The sequence below is a fragment of the Ostrinia furnacalis genome, unplaced genomic scaffold, assembly GCF_004193835.3.
Source record: "Ostrinia furnacalis isolate ACB-3 unplaced genomic scaffold, ASM419383v2 OfSCF7664, whole genome shotgun sequence".
Classification (NCBI taxonomy): Eukaryota; Metazoa; Arthropoda; class Insecta; order Lepidoptera; family Crambidae; genus Ostrinia; species Ostrinia furnacalis.
The window spans coordinates 228,796-253,314 of NW_021137903.1; the positions used below are offsets into that span (position 1 = coordinate 228,796).

The 24,519-nt window shown below is 40.3% G+C and overlaps 3 protein-coding genes across 5 annotated transcripts; 2 read left to right on the plus strand and 1 right to left on the minus strand.

Moving 5' to 3' along the window:
* Positions 1-128: 128 nt before the first annotated feature.
* On the plus strand, positions 129-12,777 carry Su(z)12 (Polycomb protein Su(z)12). The gene is made up of 14 exons (XM_028322524.1): positions 129-323; positions 404-450; positions 531-818; positions 1,045-1,261; positions 1,547-1,785; positions 2,343-2,562; positions 4,183-4,388; positions 5,210-5,338; positions 5,529-5,607; positions 5,742-5,980; positions 6,292-6,511; positions 7,572-7,777; positions 9,387-9,700; positions 11,445-12,777. The coding sequence occupies exons 1-14, from the start codon at positions 224-226 to the stop codon at positions 12,142-12,144; spliced, it is 3,204 nt and encodes a 1,067-aa protein (XP_028178325.1). The 5' UTR covers positions 129-223; the 3' UTR covers positions 12,145-12,777.
* Positions 12,778-16,126: 3,349 nt separating this feature from the next.
* On the plus strand, positions 16,127-20,257 carry LOC114365873 (uncharacterized). Its single transcript, XM_028322569.1, has 5 exons — positions 16,127-16,277; positions 16,348-16,392; positions 16,463-16,941; positions 17,177-17,354; positions 19,838-20,257. The coding sequence occupies exons 1-5, from the start codon at positions 16,196-16,198 to the stop codon at positions 20,077-20,079; spliced, it is 1,026 nt and encodes a 341-aa protein (XP_028178370.1). The 5' UTR covers positions 16,127-16,195; the 3' UTR covers positions 20,080-20,257.
* A 103-nt stretch (positions 20,258-20,360) lies between these two features.
* On the minus strand, positions 20,361-24,244 carry LOC114365869 (methyltransferase-like protein 22). 3 transcript variants are annotated; one of them, XM_028322562.1, is made up of 6 exons: positions 24,081-24,244; positions 23,241-23,319; positions 22,952-23,062; positions 22,396-22,587; positions 21,179-21,343; positions 20,361-20,692 (listed from the first exon to the last, which is right to left on the minus strand). In XM_028322562.1, the coding sequence occupies exons 2-6, from the start codon at positions 23,317-23,319 to the stop codon at positions 20,394-20,396; spliced, it is 846 nt and encodes a 281-aa protein (XP_028178363.1). In that variant the 5' UTR covers positions 24,081-24,244; the 3' UTR covers positions 20,361-20,393. The 3 variants fall into 3 exon arrangements, with proteins under 3 accessions (XP_028178363.1, XP_028178364.1, XP_028178362.1); XM_028322563.1 differs by having other exon boundaries at positions 24,064-24,244; XM_028322561.1 differs by lacking the exon at positions 24,081-24,244 and adding an exon at positions 23,636-23,960.
* Between the last annotated feature and the right edge of the window lie 275 nt (positions 24,245-24,519).

Here is a 24,519-nt window from a genome sequence, read left to right on the forward strand (position 1 = left end):
CTTCTAAAAAAGACTGTATCTAAGCTAACTGCATTGTAGTTTTAATAGCTCATCGTTCTCAAGAGCTACAACATATCGGTAATCGCATCCCTATTCCCTATGGAAATTACCGAATGGATGAAAGTAAAAAAAATTGTCTATAGTTTTTGACCTGACGCTGTCATGTCAACGAACTGATGAACTTGGCGGTTTCAACAACAATTTCGTTAGAAAAGCCATAGAAATGCCTCCAAAGAAACGTGATAAAGATAGTGAAACAAACAAAAACTCCAAGATCGACCACTTACAAGCTGACCATGAGCTATTTTTACAAGCATTTGAAAGTAAGTGGTGGACCAGTAGTAATAACTTTGCATTTCTTGTGAATTATTTGTTCAATTGCCTAATTATGTATGTTTTTCAGAGCCTACACAAATATACAGATTCCTGCGAACTCGTAACATGTTGTCGGTACGTGATTTGGTAACGAATTATGCTAATAATAAATCACTACCAACACGTCCTTATCACGAGTTATTTTTTGTTTTCAGCCTATATTTCTCAATAGAACACTATCTTACATGAAACGTAGGATGTCTAGGAGCAATAGAAGCCGTGTGGGATTTAAAGTTGACTCATTATTGGACAAAATAACCTTAAAGAAGAGCACTGAACTCCAGCCAAACAGTTTAGGAGGTTACATGACACTGACGTTTCTAGGTTTCTATGACAAAAGCCTGGATGACCCTAGAGACTACCAGGTCAAAGTGGAGACCTTATTGTTGAAAATTTGTCATAAGAAAAGAAAAGAAAGTTCTTCTGCTATTGTTGAAGTCTCGGTGAGTATTTTTTATAATTGCCAGGCATTTTATACATGAGGCATATGATTTGCATAATTACTTGTCTTTACTATGCTTTAATGATAGTCAAAATTGGTTTCTTAAGTTAATTATGTGCTTGGAAGAGAAATTGTTTTATTCATAATTTTAGCATTTTAAGTTTTGTCACAATACTGTATACAAAGACATCGACACAGAATTTACTGTATATTTTGTCTTCTTTTAGGTTGGCAGTTGTTCTGTGCCGCTGAACCCCTCAACATCGGAGCCCCCAGCAATGGCGTCAGCGGTGAGCATCTCTAGCGACACCTTCAGCCCATCACAGGGCCCCAACGTGAAGTCTTACATGCTCATGCTGCGGGTCACCGTGACGAGGGCCTCTGGAGGCGCCACCGCTAACGGTGCATCTAGTTCTAGTGAAATTACCAATGGAGATTGTGATGGTAAGTTTATTTTGCCCTGTGTTAAGTTGCCAAGTAGTTTATGTTGATGTTACGATTTTTTTTTCATCTTTAAACCTAAGGGGTGTATTGAAATGACAAATTGAGCCCTTCTTGCTATAAAGTATGGTAAGGTAGGTACTATTTTGTGTTTAGTAGTGAACTCTTTTCTACAACCAATAGATTATTTAACTCGGCAGCAAAATCATGTAAATTTTTAAATATTAAAGCCATTGAACCTGTGAGTTGAATAAAATACTGATGTTTTTATCATAATTTTTGCTATAGAACCAGTCACAAAAAGGCTCAAAGCGTCCACTTCAACGGACCATCACAACTCCACTGACAGCAAATGGACCAAACTCTACGGCAGTGAGTTGATTGTGTACGACAAACACAACCGCTGTCTGCTCACTAACGGCGAGTACGACCTGGTTCTGCATGATGCGACCCCTGGCGGCAGGAGCGCGACTATCGCTAGATCACCGCATAAAGCGCTGATGGCTCAGTGGGAGACTATACCTAACGTAAGTTACGATGAAGTTTTATTGAGGAAAATTGTTTATTTACTGGCCAACTAATAAATCAATTTAATAACAGATGTTTATCCTTATTTATCATGCTTGCTATAAACAAAACAAATGTAACCTATGCTGTCAATAAATGGCTTGTTATCAATGAACTTGCATGATACAGACAGACTTGAGTTTTAAATAAATATTTGTTTCAATTTAGTTCTTATCATGGTCCATACCTATAGAATAGGCCAGCGGTTCCCGAATGGTGGTCCGCGGAACCCTGGGGTTCCGTGGAAAGGCCGCAAGGGTTCCGTAAAAAATATTATCCCACGTTTCGTGACCGACGTTGTTCGCTCGCACCGACTTGTTTACGCACAAGGGAGGGGCAGGGCGTGCGGGCGGAGTAGTACGGGGGTTCCGCTAGGAAAAGTATAATCAATTAGGGTTCCTTGGCAAAAAAAATTGGGAAACCCTGGAATAGGCTATAGAGCCCACCTAAAGCCTAAAAATTATTTTGTAATAAATTCTTCTTTCTACAGTGTTTTTCAAATAATATTATTTTCCAGGAAAATGACCTTCACACAGAAACAAATCCTTTTGACATATTCAAAGTGAGACCTCTCCTAAAACTAAAGCTTAGCTGGAGCCAGGAGCCAACTAACGGACTGGTGAACCGACCTAAGCTGTACCAACAGAACAGCGAAACTAACGGACACAAGAAAGAAGCTGGAAGTAGCAAAGACAGACATTCAATGCAGAAATGTAGCACCAACGATGTTAAAAATGGTTGGTATTGTATAAACATGTGAATTTCAATGACATTTCCTTGTTGCTGTATCATTTTGAATAATATGGCAGTTACTTTTTTATGTAATATGCAAAAGCTTGTGAAAATATGCACATATTTATGAGTTATGGGAATATTATTTCAATTTAACTCATACTCTTACATCTGTCTGTAATTTATAGCTAAAACTCTGGATATTTTATTGCTAAAGTGATAGTTTTCGAATGTAATTATTTTGCCTATTTGTGATTTGGATTTATTTTCTATTTTGTAATGTGTGAAAAAAATTTCTACTAAAAAATATTTTTGCTGTGCGACATGAGTTTATAAACACTTTCTGCAAAACAGTTGTTCATTTTTATCGACGAAACTGTCAAAATGACGTCCATAATTTGCGTCATCTTTGCAAAAAGAAATCTAAAAAAATTGCTAAATGTAAGAAAAGTTTATGCAATGAGGGTTTTCGCGATTGAAAAATCCGCCAGATGGCAATACGTAGACGGGAGGTCCAAATGCTGCATGATTGGTTATTTTTGACATGACATTGACAGATATGTCAAAATCCACCAATCATGCAGCATTTGGCCAAAAGTATGGATCTTGGCCCAATGTCTATGACAGAAAGGAGTTGTCCCAAAATGTATGGAGCCTAGGCCCACAACCTGTACACCTACCAAAAAGAAGGGCTTTTAAATGTACAACAGTTTCTTATTATTCAATTTCTTTTAAATAGCTTAGTTTATTCGCTTAAAACAAAAGATTGTTAAGAAAATAGCAATACTCAACCACAAAAACCATCATGGTGGACGAATGTCATTTTGATGACATCTGTCACTTTTGACATTAAGTCGTATCTTGGTGGAGAGTGACAGATGAAATCTGACAGCGACTGACGTTTAGTTAGTCTATGGTTCATCTTTTTTTTTATCTGACGCCATACGCCATCTTGTGTATGCATTTGAGAATGATAATTCATGAATAGTTTTTGATTTTGAGCGGCTAAATTATATGCTAGATATAGTTATTTATATTTTTCCCTTAATCAGTAGATTTTTCTTGATTTATGATATGGCGTACAACCTCCGGGCCGAAATTGGGACAACTCCTTTAAAGGAGTTGTCCCAAAATGTATGGAGCCTAGGCCCACAACCTGTACACCTACCAAAAAGAAGGGCTTTTAAATGTACAACAGTTTCTTATTATTCAATTTCTTTTAAATAGCTTAGTTTATTCGCTTAAAACAAAAGATTGTTAAGAAAATAGCAATACTCAACCACAAAAACCATCATGGTGGACGAATGTCATTTTGATGACATCTGTCACTTTTGACATTAAGTCGTATCTTGGTGGAGAGTGACAGATGAAATCTGACAGCGACTGACGTTTAGTTAGTCTATGGTTCATCTTTTTTTTTATCTGACGCCATACGCCATCTTGTGTATGCATTTGAGAATGATAATTCATGAATAGTTTTTGATTTTGAGCGGCTAAATTATATGCTAGATATAGTTATTTATATTTTTCCCTTAATCAGTAGATTTTTCTTGATTTATGATATGGCGTACAACCTCCGGGCCGAAATTGGGACAACTCCTTTCATAAATACTTTCCCCCTCAAGGTGAGAAGTCAAAGCCAGAGCCTGCAGACGGCGAGGCCAAGCGACAGCAGATCATCTACCAGTTCCTATACAACAACAACTCGCGGCAGCAGACGGAAGCTTGCGACGATCTACACTGCCCCTGGTGTTCATTAGACTGTGGCACCTTATACTCGCTGCTCAAACATCTCAAGCTGTGCCACTCGAGATTCAACTTTACGTACTTTGTAAGTAGGTCCAATGTCCAACGACACCAGTAAACAGAAGAGTATGACGGTCTACACTGCCCCTGGTGTTCTCTAGATTGTGGCACGCTATATTCGCTGCTCAAGCACCTCAAGCTGTGCCACTCGAGATTCAACTTTACGTACTTTGTGAGTAGATCCAATATCCAACAACAGCATTTAGAAGCGTGGGATGACCTACACTGCCCCTGGTGCTCTCTAGACTGTGGCACGCTATATTCGCTGCTCAAGCACCTCAAGCTGTGCCACTCGAGATTCAACTTTACGTACTTTGTGAGTAGATCCAATATCCAACAACAGCATTTAGAAGCGTGGGATGACCTACACTGCCCTTGATGCTCTCTAGACTGTGGCACACTTTACTCGCTGCTCAAGCACCTCAAGTTGTGCCACTCGAGATTCAACTTTACGTGCTTCGTGAGTAGATCCAATATCCAACAACAGCATTTAGAAGCGTGGGATTGACCTATACTGCCCTTGGTGTTCTCTAGACTGTGGCACCTGTGTTGGCACGCTCTACTCGCTGCTCAAGCACCTCAAGCTGTGCCACTCGAGATTCAACTTTACGTACTTCGTGAGTAGATCCAATATCCAACATCAACAGCAAACGGAGGCGTGAGACGTCCTAGTTTCTAGTCGTCCCTACGACAAGGAGAAATGGTTTGCTGGATGCAACGTCCTATTTTTCAAATCAAACACTGTCAATCTCACACTACCCCTTACGGATCAGAACATGCACCTTGCCAACAGTGTTCTCATCATTTTGGTACAGAAGTCAAAAACGTACTAAATCTATTCCCCAGCCAATCCCCGGCGGCGCGCGCATAGACGTATCAATCAACGAGCTCTACGACGGCTCCTACACCGGCTCGCCTCACGACCTGATCGCGGGGGCGGGCCGGGGCTCGCGGCNCATAGTTTTGAAGATATGGGCCTTAAAGTGAAGCGCGGCGGAAGGAAACTTGCCCCCCCTCCCCCTGCTACCACAGGGGGGGCTCCCGATGTCTACCGACGGAAATCCACTCAGGAGCACCCAAAGAACCACTGTTGCAAAAATGAGCCTTCTATACCAAAGTGGAGGGGTCTCCATACAAATCATTGCACTAAATTCCCTACTATAAGAGGTGTATTGAAACAATGACATTGAGCTCTTCTTGCTTTAATTGGCTTTCTGTTACTGGGTACTATTTTGTGTTGAGTAGTAAACTCTTTTCTACAACCAATAGATTATGTATTTAACTCTGCAGCAAAATCATGTAACTTTTTAAATATTAAAGCCATAGAACCTGTGAGTTGAATGAAATACTGATGTCTTTATCATACTTTTTGCTATAGAACCAGTCACAAAAAGGCTCAAAGCGTCCACTTCAACGGACCACCACAACTCCACTGACAGCAAATGGACCAAACTCTACGGCAGTGAGTTGATTGTGTACGACAAACACAACCGCTGTCTGCTCACTAACGGCGAGTACGACCTGGTTCTGCATGACGCGACCCCTGGCGGCAGGAGTGCGACTATCGCCAGATCACCGCATAAAGCGCTGATGGCTCAGTGGGAGACTATACCTAACGTAAGTTACGTTGAAGTTTTATTGAGGAAAATTGTTTATTTACTGGCCAACTAATAAATCAATTTAATAACAGATGTTTATCCTTATTTATCATGCTTGCTATAAACAAAACAAATGTAACCTATGCTGTCAATAAATGGCTTGTTATCAATGAACTTGCTTTTGATACAGACTTGAGTTTTAAATAAATATTTGTTTCAATTTAGTTCTTATCATGGTCCATACCTATAGCCTATAGCCCACCTAAAGCCCAAAGATCATTTCGTAATAAAATCTTTCTACAGTGTTTTACAAATAATATTGTTTTCCAGGAAAATGACCTTCACACAGAAACAAATCCTTTTGACATATTCAAAGTGAGACCTCTCCTCAAACTAAAGCTTAGCTGGAGCCAGGAGCCGACTAACGGACTGGTGAACCGACCTAAGCTGTACCAACAGAACAGCGAAACTAACGGACACAAGAAAGAAGCTGGAAGTAGCAAAGACAGACATTCAATGCAGAAATGTAGCACCAACGATGTTAAAAATGGTAGGTATTGTATAAACATGTGAATGTAAATGACACTTCCTTGCTGTATCATTTTGAATAATATGGCAGTTACTTTTTTATGTAATATGCAAAAGCTTGCAAAAATATGCACATTTTTATGAGTTATGGGAATATTATTTCAATTTAACTCATACTCTTACACCTGTCTGTAATTTATAGTTAAAACTCTGGATATTTTATTGCTAAAGTGATAGTTTTTGAATGTAATTATTTTGCCTATTTGTGATTTGGATTTATTTTGTATTTTGTAATGTGTAAAAAAAATTCTACTTTATTATAAAATATTTTTGCTGTGCGACATGAGTTTATCATGGACCTATAAAAAGTTTATAAACACTTTTTGCAAAGCAGTTGCTCATTTTTATCGACGAAACTGTCAAACTGTCGTCAATTTGCGTCATCTTTGCAAAAAGAAATCCAAAAAATTGCGTAAGAAAAGTTTTTGTAATGAATAAAACTTTGCCATAAAAAAAATAAAACCGACTCCAAAAAACTAACACTAAAAAGTAGAAAAATAATTTTTTTTCGCGCGGCCATCGACCAAATTTTGTTTTTTGATTACAAAATAGTGTAATAAACCAAACTTATTATGACATGTATACCTCTAAACTCAGTCTGAACTCAGTTACGAGCATTAGAAGTTTGATGATTTTCATACTAGATTTGCTTTTTGCGCGAAGTTTTGTAAGAAATTGCAACAAAATAGTGAGATTGTATGTGTAAACAAACAATACCATCCATTAAAGGCTCCAGACATCAGTATGGAGCAGAATCAGCGCAATAAAAAATAGTGGAATATTTTGTTGCAATTTCTTACAAAACTTGCGCACAAAAATCAAATCTTGTATGAACATCATCAAACTTCTAATGCTCGTAACTCAGTTGAGTTTAGAGGTATACATGCCATAGTAAGTTTGGTTTATTACACTATTTTGTAATCAAAAAACAAAGTTTGGTCGATGGCCGCGCGAAAAAAAAAAGACGCCACTTTCCATACAAAATCTGGCATTGCCATTTCATAAATACTTTCCTCTTCAAGGTGAGAAGTCAAAACCAGAGCCTGCAGATGGTGAAGCCAAACGTCAGCAGATCATCTACCAGTTCCTATACAACAACAACTCGCGGCAACAGACGGAAGCTTGCGACGACCTACACTGCCCTTGGTGTTCTCTAGACTGTGGCACGCTATATTCGCTGCTCAAGCACCTCAAGCTGTGCCACTCGAGATTCAACTTTACGTACTTTGTGAGTAGGTCCAATATCCAACAACAAAAGCAGACGAAGGTATTATGATGATCTACACTGCCCTTGGTGTTCTCTAGACTGTGGCACGCTATACACGCTGCTCAAGCACCTCAAGCTGTGCCACTCGAGATTCAACTTTACGTACTTCGTAAGTAGATCCAATATCCAACAACAACAGTAACAGAAGCTTGCGACGATCTACACTGCCCCTGGTGTTCATTAGACTGTGGCACCTTATACTCGCTGCTCAAACATCTCAAGCTGTGCCACTCGAGATTCAACTTTACGTACTTTGTGAGTAGATCCAATATCCAATGGCAACAGTAAACAAGCGTGCGACGACCTACACTGCCCTTGGTGTTCCTTCGACTGCGGAACGCTGTATTCGCTACTCAAGCACCTGAAGCTGTGTAACTCCAGATTCAACTTTACGTACTTCGTGAGTAGGTCCAATATCCAACGACACTAGCGGTAGATGGAGACGTGCGACGATGTACTCTACACTGCCCTTGGTGTGCTCTAGACTGTGGTAGTGGACCGGCAGACAGTGGTGACTGAGTTTGTTGCGGCGCTTCTTCTCAGCACTTGCCAAATGTTGGTCTCGAAGCGCTGGTAGGGTAAAAAGATTATGAGACATGTAGAGGCTCCTTAAGAGCAAAATGACGATTTGTAAGAACTATTTATTAGTCCAAACAAATAAAGAAATTTTGACTTTGACTTTGGTACGCTGTATTCACTACTCAAGCACCTCAAGCTGTGCCACTCAAAATTCAACTTTACGTACTTTGTGAGTAGATCCAATATCCAATGGCAACAGTAAACAGAAGCGTGCGACGATCTACACTGCCCCTAGTGTTCCCTAGACTGTAGCACAGCTTGAGGTGCTTGAGCAGCGAGTATAGCGTGCCACAGTCTAGAGAACACCAGGGGAAATGTAGATTGTCGTAATACCTTACTACCTTAGTCTGCTTTTGTTGTTGGATATTGGATCTACTCACGAAGTACGTAAAATTTCTCAAGCTCTGCCACTCGAGATTCAACTTTACGTACTTCGTGAGTAGATCCAATATCCAACGACACCTAGCGGTAGATGGAGGCGTGCGACGATCTATACTGCCCTTGGTGTTCCCTCGACTGCGGAACGCTGTATTCGCTACTTAGGCACCTCAAGCTGTGTCACTCGAGATCCAACTTTACTTACTTCGTGAGTAATTCGTAGATTTAGATTCAGGCAGGTAGTTAGTATCCTATGCGCCGCTAAAACACGCGCGGGCCTGTATCGAAAATTAGTAAAAATCGGCAGCGCACACGGGTGCCCGTTGCAGGCGTCTGCACCGGGATTGCATTTCCATACACTAACTCCATTGGCCTTAAGACGTTACTTTGACTAGCTTAGGAAGTTTCTAGTCATCTATATGATAAGGAGGAATTTTGCTGTGTCTGCACTTTTTACTCCATTACAAAATTCAATATCTTTGTGTTCAATCATACACTAGCACCACCACCCATTTTACGGTCATTACATACAGGTTGCTAAAGACAGACAGCGTTTTTATCATTAGGGTATGGACGCCTAAAAACACTTAATAAATAAAAATCTCTTCCCCAGCCAATCCCCGGCGGCGCGCGCATAGACGTATCAATCAACGAGCTCTACGACGGCTCCTACACCGGCTCGCCTCACGACCTGATCGCGGGGGCGGGCCGGGGCTCACGGCCCGCGCCGGGGGCCGGGGGGCCAGCGGGCCCGGGGGCCGGGGGGCCACGCGCGGGGCCCACGCGCCGCACGTCACTAACGCACGTGCTAGTGTGCCGGCCCCGACCGCGCCGCCGGCCGCATAGACACAGCCTGGCGGAGTTCTTGGAGCTGGACGATAGTGAGGTGGTGGAGGCGCAACGGCCGTATCTGACGGGACATAACAGGTGCGTATTTTTTTTTGTTTATAGTTTTACTGCCAGTATTTTAAGTTTCTGGGCAAAAGGCAAGGCACAGAGACCATAAAGTTTGGAATACAAGATGACAGCATTTTGTATGCTTTGCTATTTTGCAACTAATGTCTTTTTTCTGGACATTACACTCCTAATTTGCTGAACATGGTATGCTTGGTGCCTCTAGTTTAGACAACGTAAAAATTACTATTATTTGTGATACAAAAAATGTCAACCCTTAGTCAAAGACAGATTCAGATTACTATGTTTGTTTCGCTGCGTCATTTTATGTTACGTTAAGCGATCAGGAAATTGATGTATATCTTAAATTGCTTCTTTGTCTCTAAAGGAATCCAGCATCACCTAGCAAAATATCAACAATCTCCAGTAACTCATATTTTATTCCATTCGCAGACTGTACCATCACACAATCACCTGCCTCCCAGTATACCCCAACGAACTGGACATAGACTCTGAAAGCGAGACCGACCCGCTATGGCTGCAGCAGAAGACCATGATGATGATCGACGAATTCACCGACGTCAACGAAGGAGAGAAAGAACTCATGAAGATGTGGAACCTACACGTCATGAAATACAATTACGTAGGCGACTGCCAGATACCGTTAGCCTGCCAAATGTTCCTCCAAATGAAAGGGAAGGAACTACTAGAGAAGAATCTGTATAGAAACTTCGTGCTACACATGTGTTCCTTGCACGACTTCGGGTTACTAAGCCCCGTAGCGCTGTACCAAACGGTGCAAATGCTGAACCAAATGCTGGCGGATAATGCAGAAGCCAAAGAGAAGATGAGAGACTCGCTCAAAGCGCAGCGTGAGCATTGGAACGCAGTCGGTAAGTACCAACAGCCCGCCATTATAGAGCAGAAGCCGCAAGCTACCACAGCTAAGCTTAACAACGTTGAGGCGTCNGGGCCGGGGGCCCCGCGGGCCCGGGGGCCGGGGGGCCACGCGCGGGGCCCACGCGCCGCACATCACTAACGCACGTGCTAGTGTGCCGGCCCCGACCGCGCCGTCGGCCGCATAGACACAGCCTGGCCGAGTTCTTGGAGCTGGACGATAGTGAGGTGGTGGAGGCGCAACGGCCGTATCTGACGGGACATAACAGGTTCGGATTTGTTTTTTTGTTGTATGTTTGTACTGCCAGTATTTGAAGTTTCTGGACAAAAGCCAAGTGAATTACAAGGCCTCGAGACCATAAAGTTTGGAATACAAGATGGCAGCTTTTTATGCTTTGCTATTTTGCAACTAGTGTCTTTTCTGGACATGGCTTAGTGCCTCTAGGTTAGACAACGCAAAAATTACTACTATTTGTGACAAAAAATGTCAACCCCTTAGAGCGGCAATACACGGACCGCTTGAAGCAGTCAGGGTCGACAGCTTCAAGCTGTCGACTCCACAGTGAACTGCAGAGTTCTACACGAACCGCTCGAGCAGTTGCAACTGATTCGGGCGGTCGACCCTGACTGCTTCAAGCGGTCCGTGTATTACCGGCCCTAGTCAAAGACAGATTCAGATTACTATGTTTGCTTCGCTGCGTCTTTTTATGTTACGTGAAGCGACCAGAAAATTGATGTATTATAAGTTACATTTCCGATAGTTTCAAATTACTATGTTTGCTTCGCTGTGTCTTGTTTTGTTACGTGAAGCATCACGAGACTGTTGTGTCATAAATGCTACTTTGTCTAAATGAAGTCTACTATTCTCTTCTATTCACAGACTGTACCATCACACAATCACCTGCCTCCCAGTCTACCCCAATGAACTGGACATAGACTCGGAGAGCGAGACCGACCCGCTTTGGCTACAGCAGAAGACCATGATGATGATCGACGAGTTCACCGACGTCAACGAAGGAGAGAAAGAACTGATGAAGATGTGGAACCTCCACGTCATGAAATACAATTACGTAGGCGACTGCCAGATACCGTTAGCCTGCCAAATGTTCCTCCAAATGAAAGGGAAGGAACTACTAGAGAAGAATCTGTACAGAAACTTCGTGCTCCACATGTGTTCCTTGCACGACTTCGGGTTACTAAGCCCAGTAGCGCTGTACCAAACGGTGCAAATGCTGAACCAAATGTTGGCGGATAATGCAGAAGCCAAAGAGAAGATGAGAGACTCGCTTAAAGCGCAGCGTGAGCATTGGAACGCGGTGGGTAAGTACCAACAGCCCGCCATTATAGAGCAGAAGCCGCAAGCCACCACGGCCAAGCTTAATAACGTAGAGGCGTCACCATCGGTCCGACGGAAAACCTCTAACCTACAAAACGCTAACAGAATGGCCAGCGCTGCCAATAACTTCAATAAGTCAGCCAGTCCTGGACCGAGTCACGTAGACACCAAACGTAAAATGTCCTCCGGCAGCATCCAAAGTCGCAAACGCTCCTCCATATCGGAACGAAAGAGCTCCGTATAGCATCTGTTTTGTGTCAAACGCCACAGACTGACCTCGACCGAGGCTCCCAAGTACAACAAAAAAGTATTTTAATTGATTTTTAGAAATTCCCGATGTCACTTTGCCACCAATTGCCACGACGCGAACTTTATTGACCACATCGTTTTTAATTACCTTATTTTAATCTGTTTAAGTTATTTGTTGGCAAAATGTAGAAAGTTATTGTAGTGCTATGTGCTAGATGTCTTTCAATGTCCTATTAGAACAAAATTTGTTGATTTAAATGATTATTAATTGTCGTGTTTGTTAAGATTTGGTATCATATCAATTGACTACTTTTAATTAAATGAATTTCGTAGCGAATTGTCGCAAATACAATTGTATCCAAAACGCTAAAATTTTAATTTTAAGTAAACAAAGTCCATGTAATGGATACCAGTAGGTAAGTTGATAAATTATGGCTTATATTAACATAAAATAGTTTTTCCTGATCTTAGATCTCTTGGTTCACTTGCACGAGTTTCTTTAATCTATAGTTACGTAAACTCTGGGGTAGATATATCCTTCTATAGCTGTCAGTTAGTTTTATGTTGATAGAAACAGAATGATGTTATATTCCAGGGGTAGATGTCTCGCAATCCTGCAAACATACAAAATGTANAATATGTATTTGATTTATCCATTTGGAGATCACTGATAAACAGTACAATCTTTTTTGAAAACTATAAACAAAACACTCAGATCTTATCTTTGCAGACCATAGATTAGAGACCATAGAGCAAGTGACCCTTATGTGAACGTTGTGTTTGATTCAGCATGTTAGCAAAATGTGAAATTTGTCATTCGTAACTGTGATTATCTAAATCAATCATTAGGAATTAATTTGTGTGTAAATATACAAATATGATCTTTATTGCGATGGCGTAAGACCTTTGATTTAACCGTAGTCGATTAATTAATGTTAAATGACGGAATCACTGCCAGGAGTGCGACCTCAGTTAGTGGGTCACGAATTAATACTATTATAGAACAATAATTATACTATATCGCATGTAGTTGTTGTATAGATGACAGCACAGCAGACTTGCCAGGGATGCGCAGCGTGATAAAATCTTATCGATGATTTTAGACGACAAATGTATGGGCTTATCGCGTAAAATCGATAAATAGACGTGATACAAAATTAACGCGGCGCGCACCTAGACCTAAAGATACATTTTTTGTTGCAAAATAGCCTGTATCAACGAGATAAGATGTCACGTTTAGCTTGATGTACTGTCGTCTATACCACTAGTGGTGACCCGATTCATTAACTGCCTTTGTTAGTTATAAATGTTGTGTGCATGTAAGATTTGCTATGGATGTTGTAGGATTTTGAAAGCTGGGTAATTATTTTAGAAATTTTATGTAATTTAAACTTATTTACTACCATTTCTTATATCGTGTATCTGACAATGTATATTCAACGCACCTTTGGTGGAATTTAATTTTACAACCGATTGGCCTAGTCACATGATTCAGGTTGATTAAAAAAATATAAAAAAATATTATAGGTCATATTAAAATATTCCTTGAGTAATACGAAAAAACTTAAGAGTATTTTATAAATTATCAAAGAAATGGGATAAGTCAGTTTAAAAAAAAATAGAAAAAACTAAATAAATACCTGGCTGACAGCTCTTTCAGAATGTTATGACTGTAAGGATTTTATGCACCTTAATATTATATGAAATAAACTCAATGAAGCTATTGTATGGGCTAGTAGAAGTACGTCGACAGATCTATCTGAGAGTGCAGTACTATTAAACTTTTCAGGTAGCTATAAATATTCGATATCTCTTATTGCGCTGGCATAAGATCCATTTTTGATGCACTAGAGTTATTTTTATAGTAAAATTCTGATTAATCATAGATACAACTAACATAAATCAATAAAGTAATTTAACTGTTCGATATTAGATGATATTTCCATAAGATATTACATAAATAAACAGTTCGCTATAGACTGATGATAGTCATTTGTTGCCTTAGCAGCCATTTTGCAATTACAATTCGTTTATTAAAATAATCAAATGGAAAAAAAGACTGCAGGGTGTCTTAATGCCTTATAGAAATCCATTGAACGCTGTAAATGGCCCCATATATTGTAATAAATAAATATTAACCCACGAATATATTATTACAATATCCACGAAGCACCACGTGAATCACAAATGTATCTGATCCGTTGTAGGTGTAGATTTATAGCATAATAATATTTTTTATTGTGTTGTATTTATGTATATTGGTTATACATTTTGTATGGCTCAATGTTATAGTTTATAATCGACATAACACAAAGTAATATAATGGTGAGCAATAGTAGTAGGACTTAGATTAATAAAACCTAGATAGATAGTCAGTGCACGAAAGGTGAGGCAGTTTTTAGGGAGCCGGCACGGCTCACCCGTAAACGTCACATGAACTGTCAAAGTGAAAAATTGGTAAACACGTCCGACGAATTTTAATTAATTAAAACGGTTTGTACTGTGAAAGGGTGTCTAAAATACATCAGAAAAACGAAAGAAAGTGACCAGTGTTACATTTCATAAGTAAGTACTACAATTCGACGCGTATTTTGCTTGAATTTGGCTTTCAAAAATTAAATACGGGAATGATACCAGTAACAAGAAAATTTATTTCCCAATTGTTCGCCGTACAAATACACTTCCTTTTTTATGAAATCGAGACTTTTAAGTCGATTTATCTTATTGTTATTAGGTAGGTACTTTGAATTTCAATAAATAAGTAAATACATGATGCGTTTTGTTTTTGTTATATTATAAAATAATTAAAAACGTATTAAAATTTTCCCTACTTTCGGGAAAATCGCCTTCACTGTCTACACTCCCCAACAAAATTGACACTAATGACATAAGATTTTTGCCTCACTCTTGACGAAGCGTTTGTATGAAGACTATCCATCTAGGTTTTATTAATCTAAGTAGTAGGATAGTTGGTTAATTTTGAAACTCGCCCATCCGTTTAGGGTAATTCGATAATCTGGAAGCTTGATGCGACACGTTGCTTTTTTGCAATCCCATGATGACGTTGGTACAAATTATGCTAACGTCCTATTTTTTTATACATTAACTTTTTTCTGGCTTACAGACGTTTAGTGTAATTAAATAATAGCAATACATCTGACTTAGTACATTAAGTTCTGCTGTGGTGAGATATGTGATGTTAACTCACGTTACGCTACCACTCTGGTGGCCATAATAAAGCCACTAGTGACTATCACGATTTGTGGACTATATTTTTCACATTTATTCCGCGGCATCAACATTTTAGCGTTTAAATAGCCAGTGATGGCCACTAATGTTTTTACTATGGCTTTCTCTAGTGGCTCTTTGTCCGACAGCGCTTTTTAAGTGCCCTATTTTGTAGTAAAAATTGTACACCAATTTACACGCCCTACGTCTGATCAAAACAATAATTAGCTATGCCCCTTTACATTTTAGTTGTAGTAAATTTTTCACTTTACTAGCTTCTTTCCCAATGTGATACAGCCCTTGACTGTTACTTATACTTATTATAACACTACGTACATAGTTTAATCGACTCAATGTTTTACATACATTTAGGTACTGGTTATACACTTATGTTAAAAGCTGTATTTGATGTATTTCCATTTTTGCGTGTTAATTTGATTGTAACGACAATATTTGTTATTTTTGTATTGTTCCATTTTGAGTAATGTAATGTTCAGCGAATTACTGTACTTATGTATGATGAAATGAAATATAACTATTATTTTCGATATTTGTATTTTAATTCTCTTCTACGATATTTACAATAAAATTAGAGAACCTTGAAAATAACAATAATTTTTTATCTCTTATCATAATGCAAATAGAAGAGTGAGAGTTAAAATCTTTTTTCAATTTTCAAGTAGATGTAAAAAGTAGTTTTAAACACGATGAAACCTTTTTGACACAAATCAAAATTAGAATCTTCAAAGACGCCAGGTAAAGAGAAAAAATGGAAAGCCATTTGACAAAGTTCACAAACTGAAATTTGTTGTTAAAATATGTCATACTCGAAGAATAACCACAAATCATCCGATAGAACTAGAACAGATACGCAGGCCACCGAAAGAAATGAGGACGAAGGTATAGAAACTGTTGTGGCGATGGACGTTACTTACATTATGAAGTAATGACAATGTGTTTTTGTCTTCAGGGGAAGTTATAACTTGTAATCCAACAGAAAGCTGCACTTATGCCGGTGAGTGCTTTAAAACAGTATTTATACTTAGATAAAAATAATAACCATATCGTTAATATGTTGATTACAGTGACAGTATCAAAGAAACCATCGTCTTCTGGCGAAGTAGCCAACTGTTGGACCTCGTTGTGTTCCGGGCAAAAGTCATTCATCAGTATACATTCAACCGATCAGCTGTGTCAAGTGGCAGATGTAGAAAACCCTTCGAACCTTGAGGACTGTAATGTTGAAGTCCTTAGCCTCAACGAGGTCTTCCCATCGACTTCAGAGGAGAGTTTGTCTAACGAGGACGATTCCCCGGTGCAAAGGAAGCAAAAAAACAAAAACAGAATTCAAAAGAGTCAGTCGGAAAATGCCGCGAAATCTGGCTACGTACCCACGAATAGCAAGTCGTCGACAATGTCTGGAAGGCAGAAAGACGCAGTGGATGGACAGCCCTCTGTATACTCTGACTACGATATCCCGAAAAATACTATGTACGTCGTCGGAAGTAACCCGGGCGAGCCGAAGATGTCGTATCAAGATCCGCCGAAAAAAATATCTAAAACGGTAAGTGATGCAAAATATTTGAAGCTATTCTTAAATGAAGATTCCTACTGCACTTGCTATTTTATAACACGGACCTAAGCTCACATAAATGTACAAATATTTGTATGGTGTTGAACCCGCGATCTCTGGCACCGACCACCGTGTACCGACGCGAACCACTACGCCTAGCCAGGTGGTCATTAAATTCCTCGGCTCAAAACACTGTGTCCTTTCACATATTCAAATCCGATTGCAGATGAAGAAGTTCCTACGCAACATCGACAAGCACAAGAATGAGCAGAATAGCAAGAGCAGCGAGAAAGCGATCAGCAAACTGACCACCATGCGTGGCATCCTCAAAGATGGCCGCTGCGTGCCCGAGTGCACCGGCGACTCCGTACAGGGCGCAGAGGAATATGCCGCGGGTGTGTTACGTATGTATTCTTCAGTCCTAATCACAATAGCAAGTAGCGAGGTGGTTACCAAACTGACCACCATGCGTGGCATCCTGAAAGACGGCCGCTGCGTCCCCGAGTGTACTGGCGACTCCGTGCAAGGCGCGGTGGAATACGCCGCGGGTGTGCTACGTATGTATTCCTCAGTCCTAATCACAATAGCAAGCAGCGAGGTGGTTACTAAACTGACCACCATGCGCGGCATCCTGAAAGACGGCCGCTGCGTCCCCGAGTGTACTGGCGACTCCGTGCAAGGCGCGGAGGAATACGCCGCGGGTGTGCTACGTATGTGTTCCTCAGTTCTCATCGCAACAGCGAACAGCGAGGTGGTTACCAAACTGACCACCATGCGCGGCATCCTCAAAGACGGCCGCTGCGTCCCCGAGTGCACCGGCGACTCGGTGCAAGGCGCGGAGGAATACGCCGCGGGTGTGCTACGTAAGTAATCCTCAGTCCTAATCACAATAGCAAGTAGCGAGGTGGTTACCAAACTGACCACCATGCGTGGCATCCTCAAGGATGTCCGCTGCGTGCCCGAGTGTACCGGCGACTCCGTACTGGGCGCAGAGGAATATGCCGCGGGTGTGCTACGTATGTATTCCTCAGTCCTTACCACAATAGCAAGTAGCGAGGTGGTTACCAAACTGACTACCATGCGTGGCATCCTGAAAGACGGTCGCTGCGTGCCCGAGTGTACCGGCGACTCCGTGCAAGGCGCGGAGGAATACGCCGCGGGTGTGCTACGTATGTATTCCTCAGTCCTAATCACAGCATTAAGCAACGAGGTGGTTAGCAAACTGACCACCACGCGCGGCATCCTGAAAGACGGCCGCTGCGTCCCCGAGTGTACTGGCGACTCCGTGCAGGGCGCGGAGGAGTACGCCGCGGGTGTGTTACGTATGTATTGAATACATTGTATTCTTCAGTCCTTACCAGAATAGCAAGTAGCGAGGTGGTTACGAAACTGACCACCATGCGCAGCATCCTCAAGGATGTCCGCTGCGTGCCCGAGTGTACCGGCGACTCCGTGCAGGGCGCGGAGGAATACGCCGCGGGAGTGTTAAGTATGTATTCCTCAGTCCTAATCACACTAGCAAGCAGCGAGGTGGTTACCAAATTGACCACCATGCGCGGCATCCTGAAAGACGGCCGCTGCGTCCCCGAGTGTACTGGCGACTCCGTACAGGGCGCAGAGGAATATGCCGCGGGTGTGCTACGTATGTATTCCTCAGTCCTAATCACAATAGCAAGTAGCGAGGTGGTTACCAAATTGACCACCATGCGCGGCATCCTGAAAGACGGCCGCTGCGTGCCCGAGTGCACCGGCGACTCCGTGCAAGGCGCGGAGGAATACGCCGCGGGTGTGTTACGTATGTATTGAATAGTATTCTTCAGTCCTTACCAGAATAGCAAGTAGCGAGGTGGTTACGAAACTGACCTATTGAATACATGGTATTCTTCAGTCCTTACCAGAATAGCAAGTAGCGAGGTGGTTACGAAACTGACCTATTGAATACATTGTATTCTTCAGTCCTTACCAGAATAGCAAGTAGCGTGGTGGTTACGAAACTGACCACCATGCGCAGCATCCTCAAGGATGGCCGCTGCGTGCCCGAGTGTACCGGCGACTCCGTACAGGGCGCAGAGGAATATGCCGCGGGTGTGCTACGTATGTACCTATTGAATACATTGTATTCTTCAGTCCTTACCAGAATAGCAAGTAGCGAGGTGGTTACCAAACTGACCACCATGCACGGCATCCTCAAAGACGGCGACTCCGTGCAGGGCGCGGAGGAATACGCCGCGGGTGTGTTACGCATGTATTTATTTATTTATTTTTATTTATTTATACTTTTGCACAAAAAACTGTACAGTGGCGGACTTAATGCCAGGTGGCATTCTCTGCCAGTCAACCACAGGTCGAAGTATTCCTAAGTCCTCCCTCGTCACAACAGCAAGCAACGAGGTGGTCACCAAACTGACCACCATGCGCGGCATCCTCAAGGACGACGAGTATGTAGATAGAGTTCCTACATTAGTTTTTATTCCTTATCTCGGCGTTAGCTCTGGAACGTTCTAACTTGTGGTTTTCCTGCCTGAGCTGATGGTCCCTGGGTTTGGCGTTGGCCACTTCTTCACACTCTTTTCTCACACTTCTTTTCTCAAAAAGTATCCTTTGTTCTTATCGAACCATTATTAGTAGGTGACATACTGGAAAGAAGATGAATAATTTCCTTTCACTTTTTTTGGATTTGTGCGATAGAACATGATCCTCTTTTATAAGCGTCCGATCGGGTGTACCGAACGGACTGATCGATACGGTTTACGTGCCCTCCGAAACACAGAAACATATTTCTTTCTAATACAGTACCACCCAAAACCTCGTGAATGAAAAGACTCCAATAGATAGAAACCCACATTCATTTCCAGTTCCTGATCCCAGCCTTTATCGCTATTTACAGCCGAAGACCTTTCGCTGCCGTTCTCGATGGATTTCAGTCCTCAAACGAACTACTCGAAGCAGAATCCTGACAAAAACGTGACGTTCAACACCCAAGTGGTCATAATTCACTTCAGCGGCGACCTATGCGTAGGCCAGAGCGTCGAGACACTCAGCAAGGAGAAAGACCAGCAAGCGAGGAACTCCGAGCTAAGGAAAACATTCCTCACCAAATACAACGAGTTTTGGCCCACACAGAAATAGCTTTAATTGATAAGTCTAGATATAATTCCATTTTGTCTTTAGTGATAACGGTGAGCAAGTAAGTCAAGCTACGAAAATTAAGTTATTGGTATGTTTTATCTACATATACTTACCTCTTGTACCATGTTAAATTATGGAAGTCTGTGTCTCGTTTTATTTATTTTAATCTAACAAATTGATCGGGTAAATTGTATCTATAGTGTAAATCAAGTAACTCAAATTGGAATATAGATTCATATTTATAACTGGTGTTTTATTTAAACTAATTATTTAGTTCGAAAATAATTTATTATTATTAATATCACAGGATTGTCTTATATGGGTTTGGATGTTATTTTCCATAGAACTAGTTCTTTCACGCGGTCGTACGTGAAGTATTTGGGGAAATCGATGGGTAGCTGTTGTACAGTCCATTCGGAATGCGGATTGTCTGTCTTTATTTTGTCTAGGAGAGTGAGGAATGTTTCGTAGCAGGGCGCCACCGAGTCCATGTGTTCTATCGTGAAGACGTATCTCTTTTCTAGAACGACGTATAGCGTTTTCGGTGGGGTCGTGTTGAGAACCTTCTGTATCGTCGATACGAATGCAGCGGTGACGTCGTCGTCGTATATTACTGTAAAGAATGTTAAACATGTAATGATATACCTACGTTAAATTACATTATTACCTTTTTTTTAACTGGTATTTTGCTAAATTGGATGTTGTTATTGTTAAATTACTTTTATTGAGTTTTGAAAGAGTGGAATAGTTTTTCGCAATTTTCTAATTACATATTACCTATTCGACTTTATTTATAAAAACGAAGCAAATATTGTTTTCAAGACTTAATTTTTTTTTTAATCCACAAAGAGGAAGTTCTTGGCCTGCATCTCATCTGATGAAAAGTGATGATCAGGTCGAAGATGGAAGCGAACTTCACCCGCAGTTCTCAACTACAGAGGAACTGGCTATCTAACTGATTCTACCTCCAACTGTTAAGGCGACATAAGGAGCCCACTGGCAATCGAACCCGGGACCTCTGGGTCTGAAGTGGTCTAGCCACTAAACCACAGAGACGGTTAAGTAACAAGTTATGAATAAATTTAACTTTTGAACTTACCATCTGCAGCTATGATTATGTCGGTTTGTTTAATCTCGTTGGTCAACTCTGGAGTCCAGCTCGCCATGAAGTCCAGAGGCAATACTTTGAAATCGGACTTGATTAACTTCGCATTGTATTTAGCATTCAGCTTTATAAGCTCCAGTATACCTCCGACATCGATGTCTGGAAATAATGAAACTGTTTTGTTAGTGTTTGCAGAGAGCACACTACATGCATAGCGCGCAGGTTCCTCCGACAGGATTTTTTTTGGTTTCGAAAAAAAAAAACGTCAGTGAAACTTAACAAATGATGTGTTACGTCACAAGCCACGCCTCCCTCATCGCTGACGTGCCTAAGCCGTGTCTCCAGCGCGTGTTTTGCCTTGCACAATAAACAAAAACATGTCAACGAATAAATACTTTTCTTTCTTCTTCTTCTTCTTCTTCAACATTCAACAATTTTTGTAGGCAATTTTGTTGATGTTGAAATGTTTTTGTTGAATATGTAGGACAAAATACGTACTGGAGACCCGGCTTTAGCTGTGCGCTATGCCTGTACTTACAAACATTATGCGTTACTTACAAAATATCTTATCTTATCAATTGCGAAATAAACCACATCATTGAATAAATTGCATTTCCTTGTAAAAAGTTAATATTCACCAAACATTACAATATTGTAAAAAAATCTTCACAGTAAGAGGGATAGCCACTCACAGCATGTACAATATTCTACCATTAACTTAACGCACCCCTGCTATTTTATGAATAAAAGAAGACACGAGGTTTTACCCATAAAGTTAATATTCCTCATGGTTTTATTTACCCTATGTCGAAGTGTTTTGAGGCTACATGGGCGCCTTTAAATTTTATAAGCGCTGCAATGGCGCCACTGAATTTCGCTTTATAACTACAATTTTTATAAACGCAGTTGCTACGCCACTATACGTCGCATTTGTCACGATAGTACGAAAACTAGTAAAGAGGCACCAGCCACTGCAGCGCTTCTTCAAGCCTCTATTTTAGAGGCGTCCTTGACTTTCGGTAGGGATAGATGCACCAGACCTAGACGAAACAAGGTTTCGCTCCAGCGCGGCGTTTTATTTTTTACGTCGTTACTTCGCTCCGTAAAACGATTTCGAAATTCAATCTGTCACGAACATTACTTTGTCTAGGGGTACCTACCAAGAAAAGCGAAAACCAAATACACAAGTAGTTATAAAAAGGTATAGTTACCTGTGCATATAACTTTTTTCGCGTACAATGAAGCAACCAAACTGGTCAGTCCAGTGCCTGCTCCTAGTTCCAGCACAGTCTTGCCTGCCAGTCTACCATTGAGGCCCAAGTGGATCAACAAGTCACCAAGAAGGAATGCGCCCCTCCACACTTGCAGGCCTACTAACGCTATTTTTGTTTTGGAACTGTGTTCTGAAATAAAACAGAATACATAGTATTGGGACTGAGCAATGCGTTTTTAGGTTCTATGGGTGCTAAAATATTAATATCTGCTAGGAAACTTAATGCATAGTAAATGTACCTACTATATCCATAATTCTCTGCTTGGGTGACTGGTAGAGAATGCCATATGGCAGCAAGTTCGGCTTTTGCACTCTGATATTGTGTGCAATATAGTTTAAAAAAAACAAATAAAATTTTATTTCCTTCAATAGAATGAGACCATACCAACTGGTTGGCTTCAGGAAAAAGACAGTTACTAAGTACATCTTTTTCAGTCTGTTCAAGAAGATTACAATTTTCAGATCTCTTAAAATAAATGTTTAATCATTCTTACCAATTTTGATAACTTCTTTCCCTGGTCTTTCCATATCTAAATCATCATCATCGTCAAATGTAGGTTTACTTCTTTCTTTAGGCAGGAGAAAAGGGAATTCTGATATCACATCTGTAAGGAATATGAATAAAATATTATGTATTAGTAATTTTATCAGATTAATGATAAATTTATAGATTTAAAAAAAAAATCCCTTTAAATTCCTACATCAGTATGAACAGTTTTATGTTAATTTACACTATGAATAGCTGATTCCAAAAAACTGTAGAACTAGACATTTTTTACTTACTTCCTTCAGTGCTAGGAGTTATTTTTGTTCTATAATCATATTCTCCATAAATTTCTGAAGTCACTGTTAGCTCAGGCATCTGAAACCAAGTATGTAGGTATAAAATTAGAAAATTATAGGCAACAGAACTGTAACAAATCATCGCTTACTTGTATTATTTTCAAAATACTGGTAATTGTGACTGAGTATTTTACCAAAACATTAAATAGTTAACACTTAGGGCTGCTACAATAAAGAATAAATGTAACTATTGAAATTTCTTCACTCTCGCATATATGCGATTATTAGTAACTAGTTTCAATAATTTCATGGTCAAATAGTTGTACGATTACAGGGCTTGGCAACATAATGAAGGGCATTTAGTTAAATGAAGTGGTTCGAAAATTTAAACTTACTGTGTAGTTTTTGCTAACACTTTAACACCAATGATGTTAACTGACTTCAAATGATTACTGGACTGTTGATGAGGAAGGAATACTTAACTATAAAAATTGGAAAGAGTCCAATTTTAAAATTCTAAAATAAATCTCTATAGTCTGGTGTTTGCCAGTATTAATGAATTACTAGTATGTGACTGCCAGAGCTAGACGATGCTGGACATTCCTGTGCGTAGACACGGTAATTTATTGAGAACATTATGATTTTATTTACGTTATGTTCAAGCAAATTAAACAAGTTGGGTGAAGCAGTTGTATACAGATCTAACCACTATTGTGTCAGCGTATGTAATGAAATGTAAGTAAATAATTGGATAAGCACAGTTTTTTATCAATATTATTAGATAATTTAAACAAAAAAATAGATATCGGTCTAACAAACTTACAATGTGTTTTAACTTACAATTCTGCAATGGTATCACGTGCTAAGGATTACTGGAATAATTTAAATGCATATTTTTCAGTTTAAACCTTTCCATTCATTTATAATAATTGGTTCAATTAAGAAATACGACTGAAACATTGAAGAAATAAATAAACAAAGCGTTTGAACTTTGACGTATTGGTGACAGACAGATGATGACAGACAGCTGTTTTTTTTTGACAACGTCAAATATCAGCTGATGTTACTCTATTCTCTATCTACGGCTGATGTTTTGTACAGACATAGATTGTTTCGGAACATTTTTATACCTAGTAATATCGTATCCATACTGATAACTTATCCATTTTGTAATTAATTTAGAGCATTTTTCTTTAAAACTTTATCTTATTGAATAATTATTAGAATTTATTACTCATTTATCAATGTTTTTAGTCTGTACTTAAACGCCTGCGCTAAA

What these genes read in the sequence shown, in the direction of transcription:
- LOC114365873 (XM_028322569.1), top strand. Translation starts at nt 16,196, where the DNA reads ATGTCATACTCGAAGAATAACCACAAATCATCCGATAGAACTAGAACA. An exon ending in CGAAAAAAATATCTAAAACG is followed by an intron (nt 16,942 to 17,176) that starts GTAAGTGATGCA and finishes ATCCGATTGCAG; the next exon opens with ATGAAGAAGTTCCTACGCAA. An exon ending in ATATGCCGCGGGTGTGTTAC is followed by an intron (nt 17,355 to 19,837) that starts GTATGTATTCTT and finishes CGCTATTTACAG; the next exon opens with CCGAAGACCTTTCGCTGCCG.
- LOC114365869 (XM_028322562.1), bottom strand. Translation starts at nt 23,319, where the DNA reads ATGCCTGAGCTAACAGTGACTTCAGAAATTTATGGAGAATATGATTAT. An exon ending in GAAAGAAGTTATCAAAATTG is followed by an intron (nt 22,588 to 22,951) that starts GTAAGAATGATT and finishes GTTTTATTTCAG; the next exon opens with AACACAGTTCCAAAACAAAA. An exon ending in GAAAAAAGTTATATGCACAG is followed by an intron (nt 21,344 to 22,395) that starts GTAACTATACCT and finishes CATTATTTCCAG; the next exon opens with ACATCGATGTCGGAGGTATA.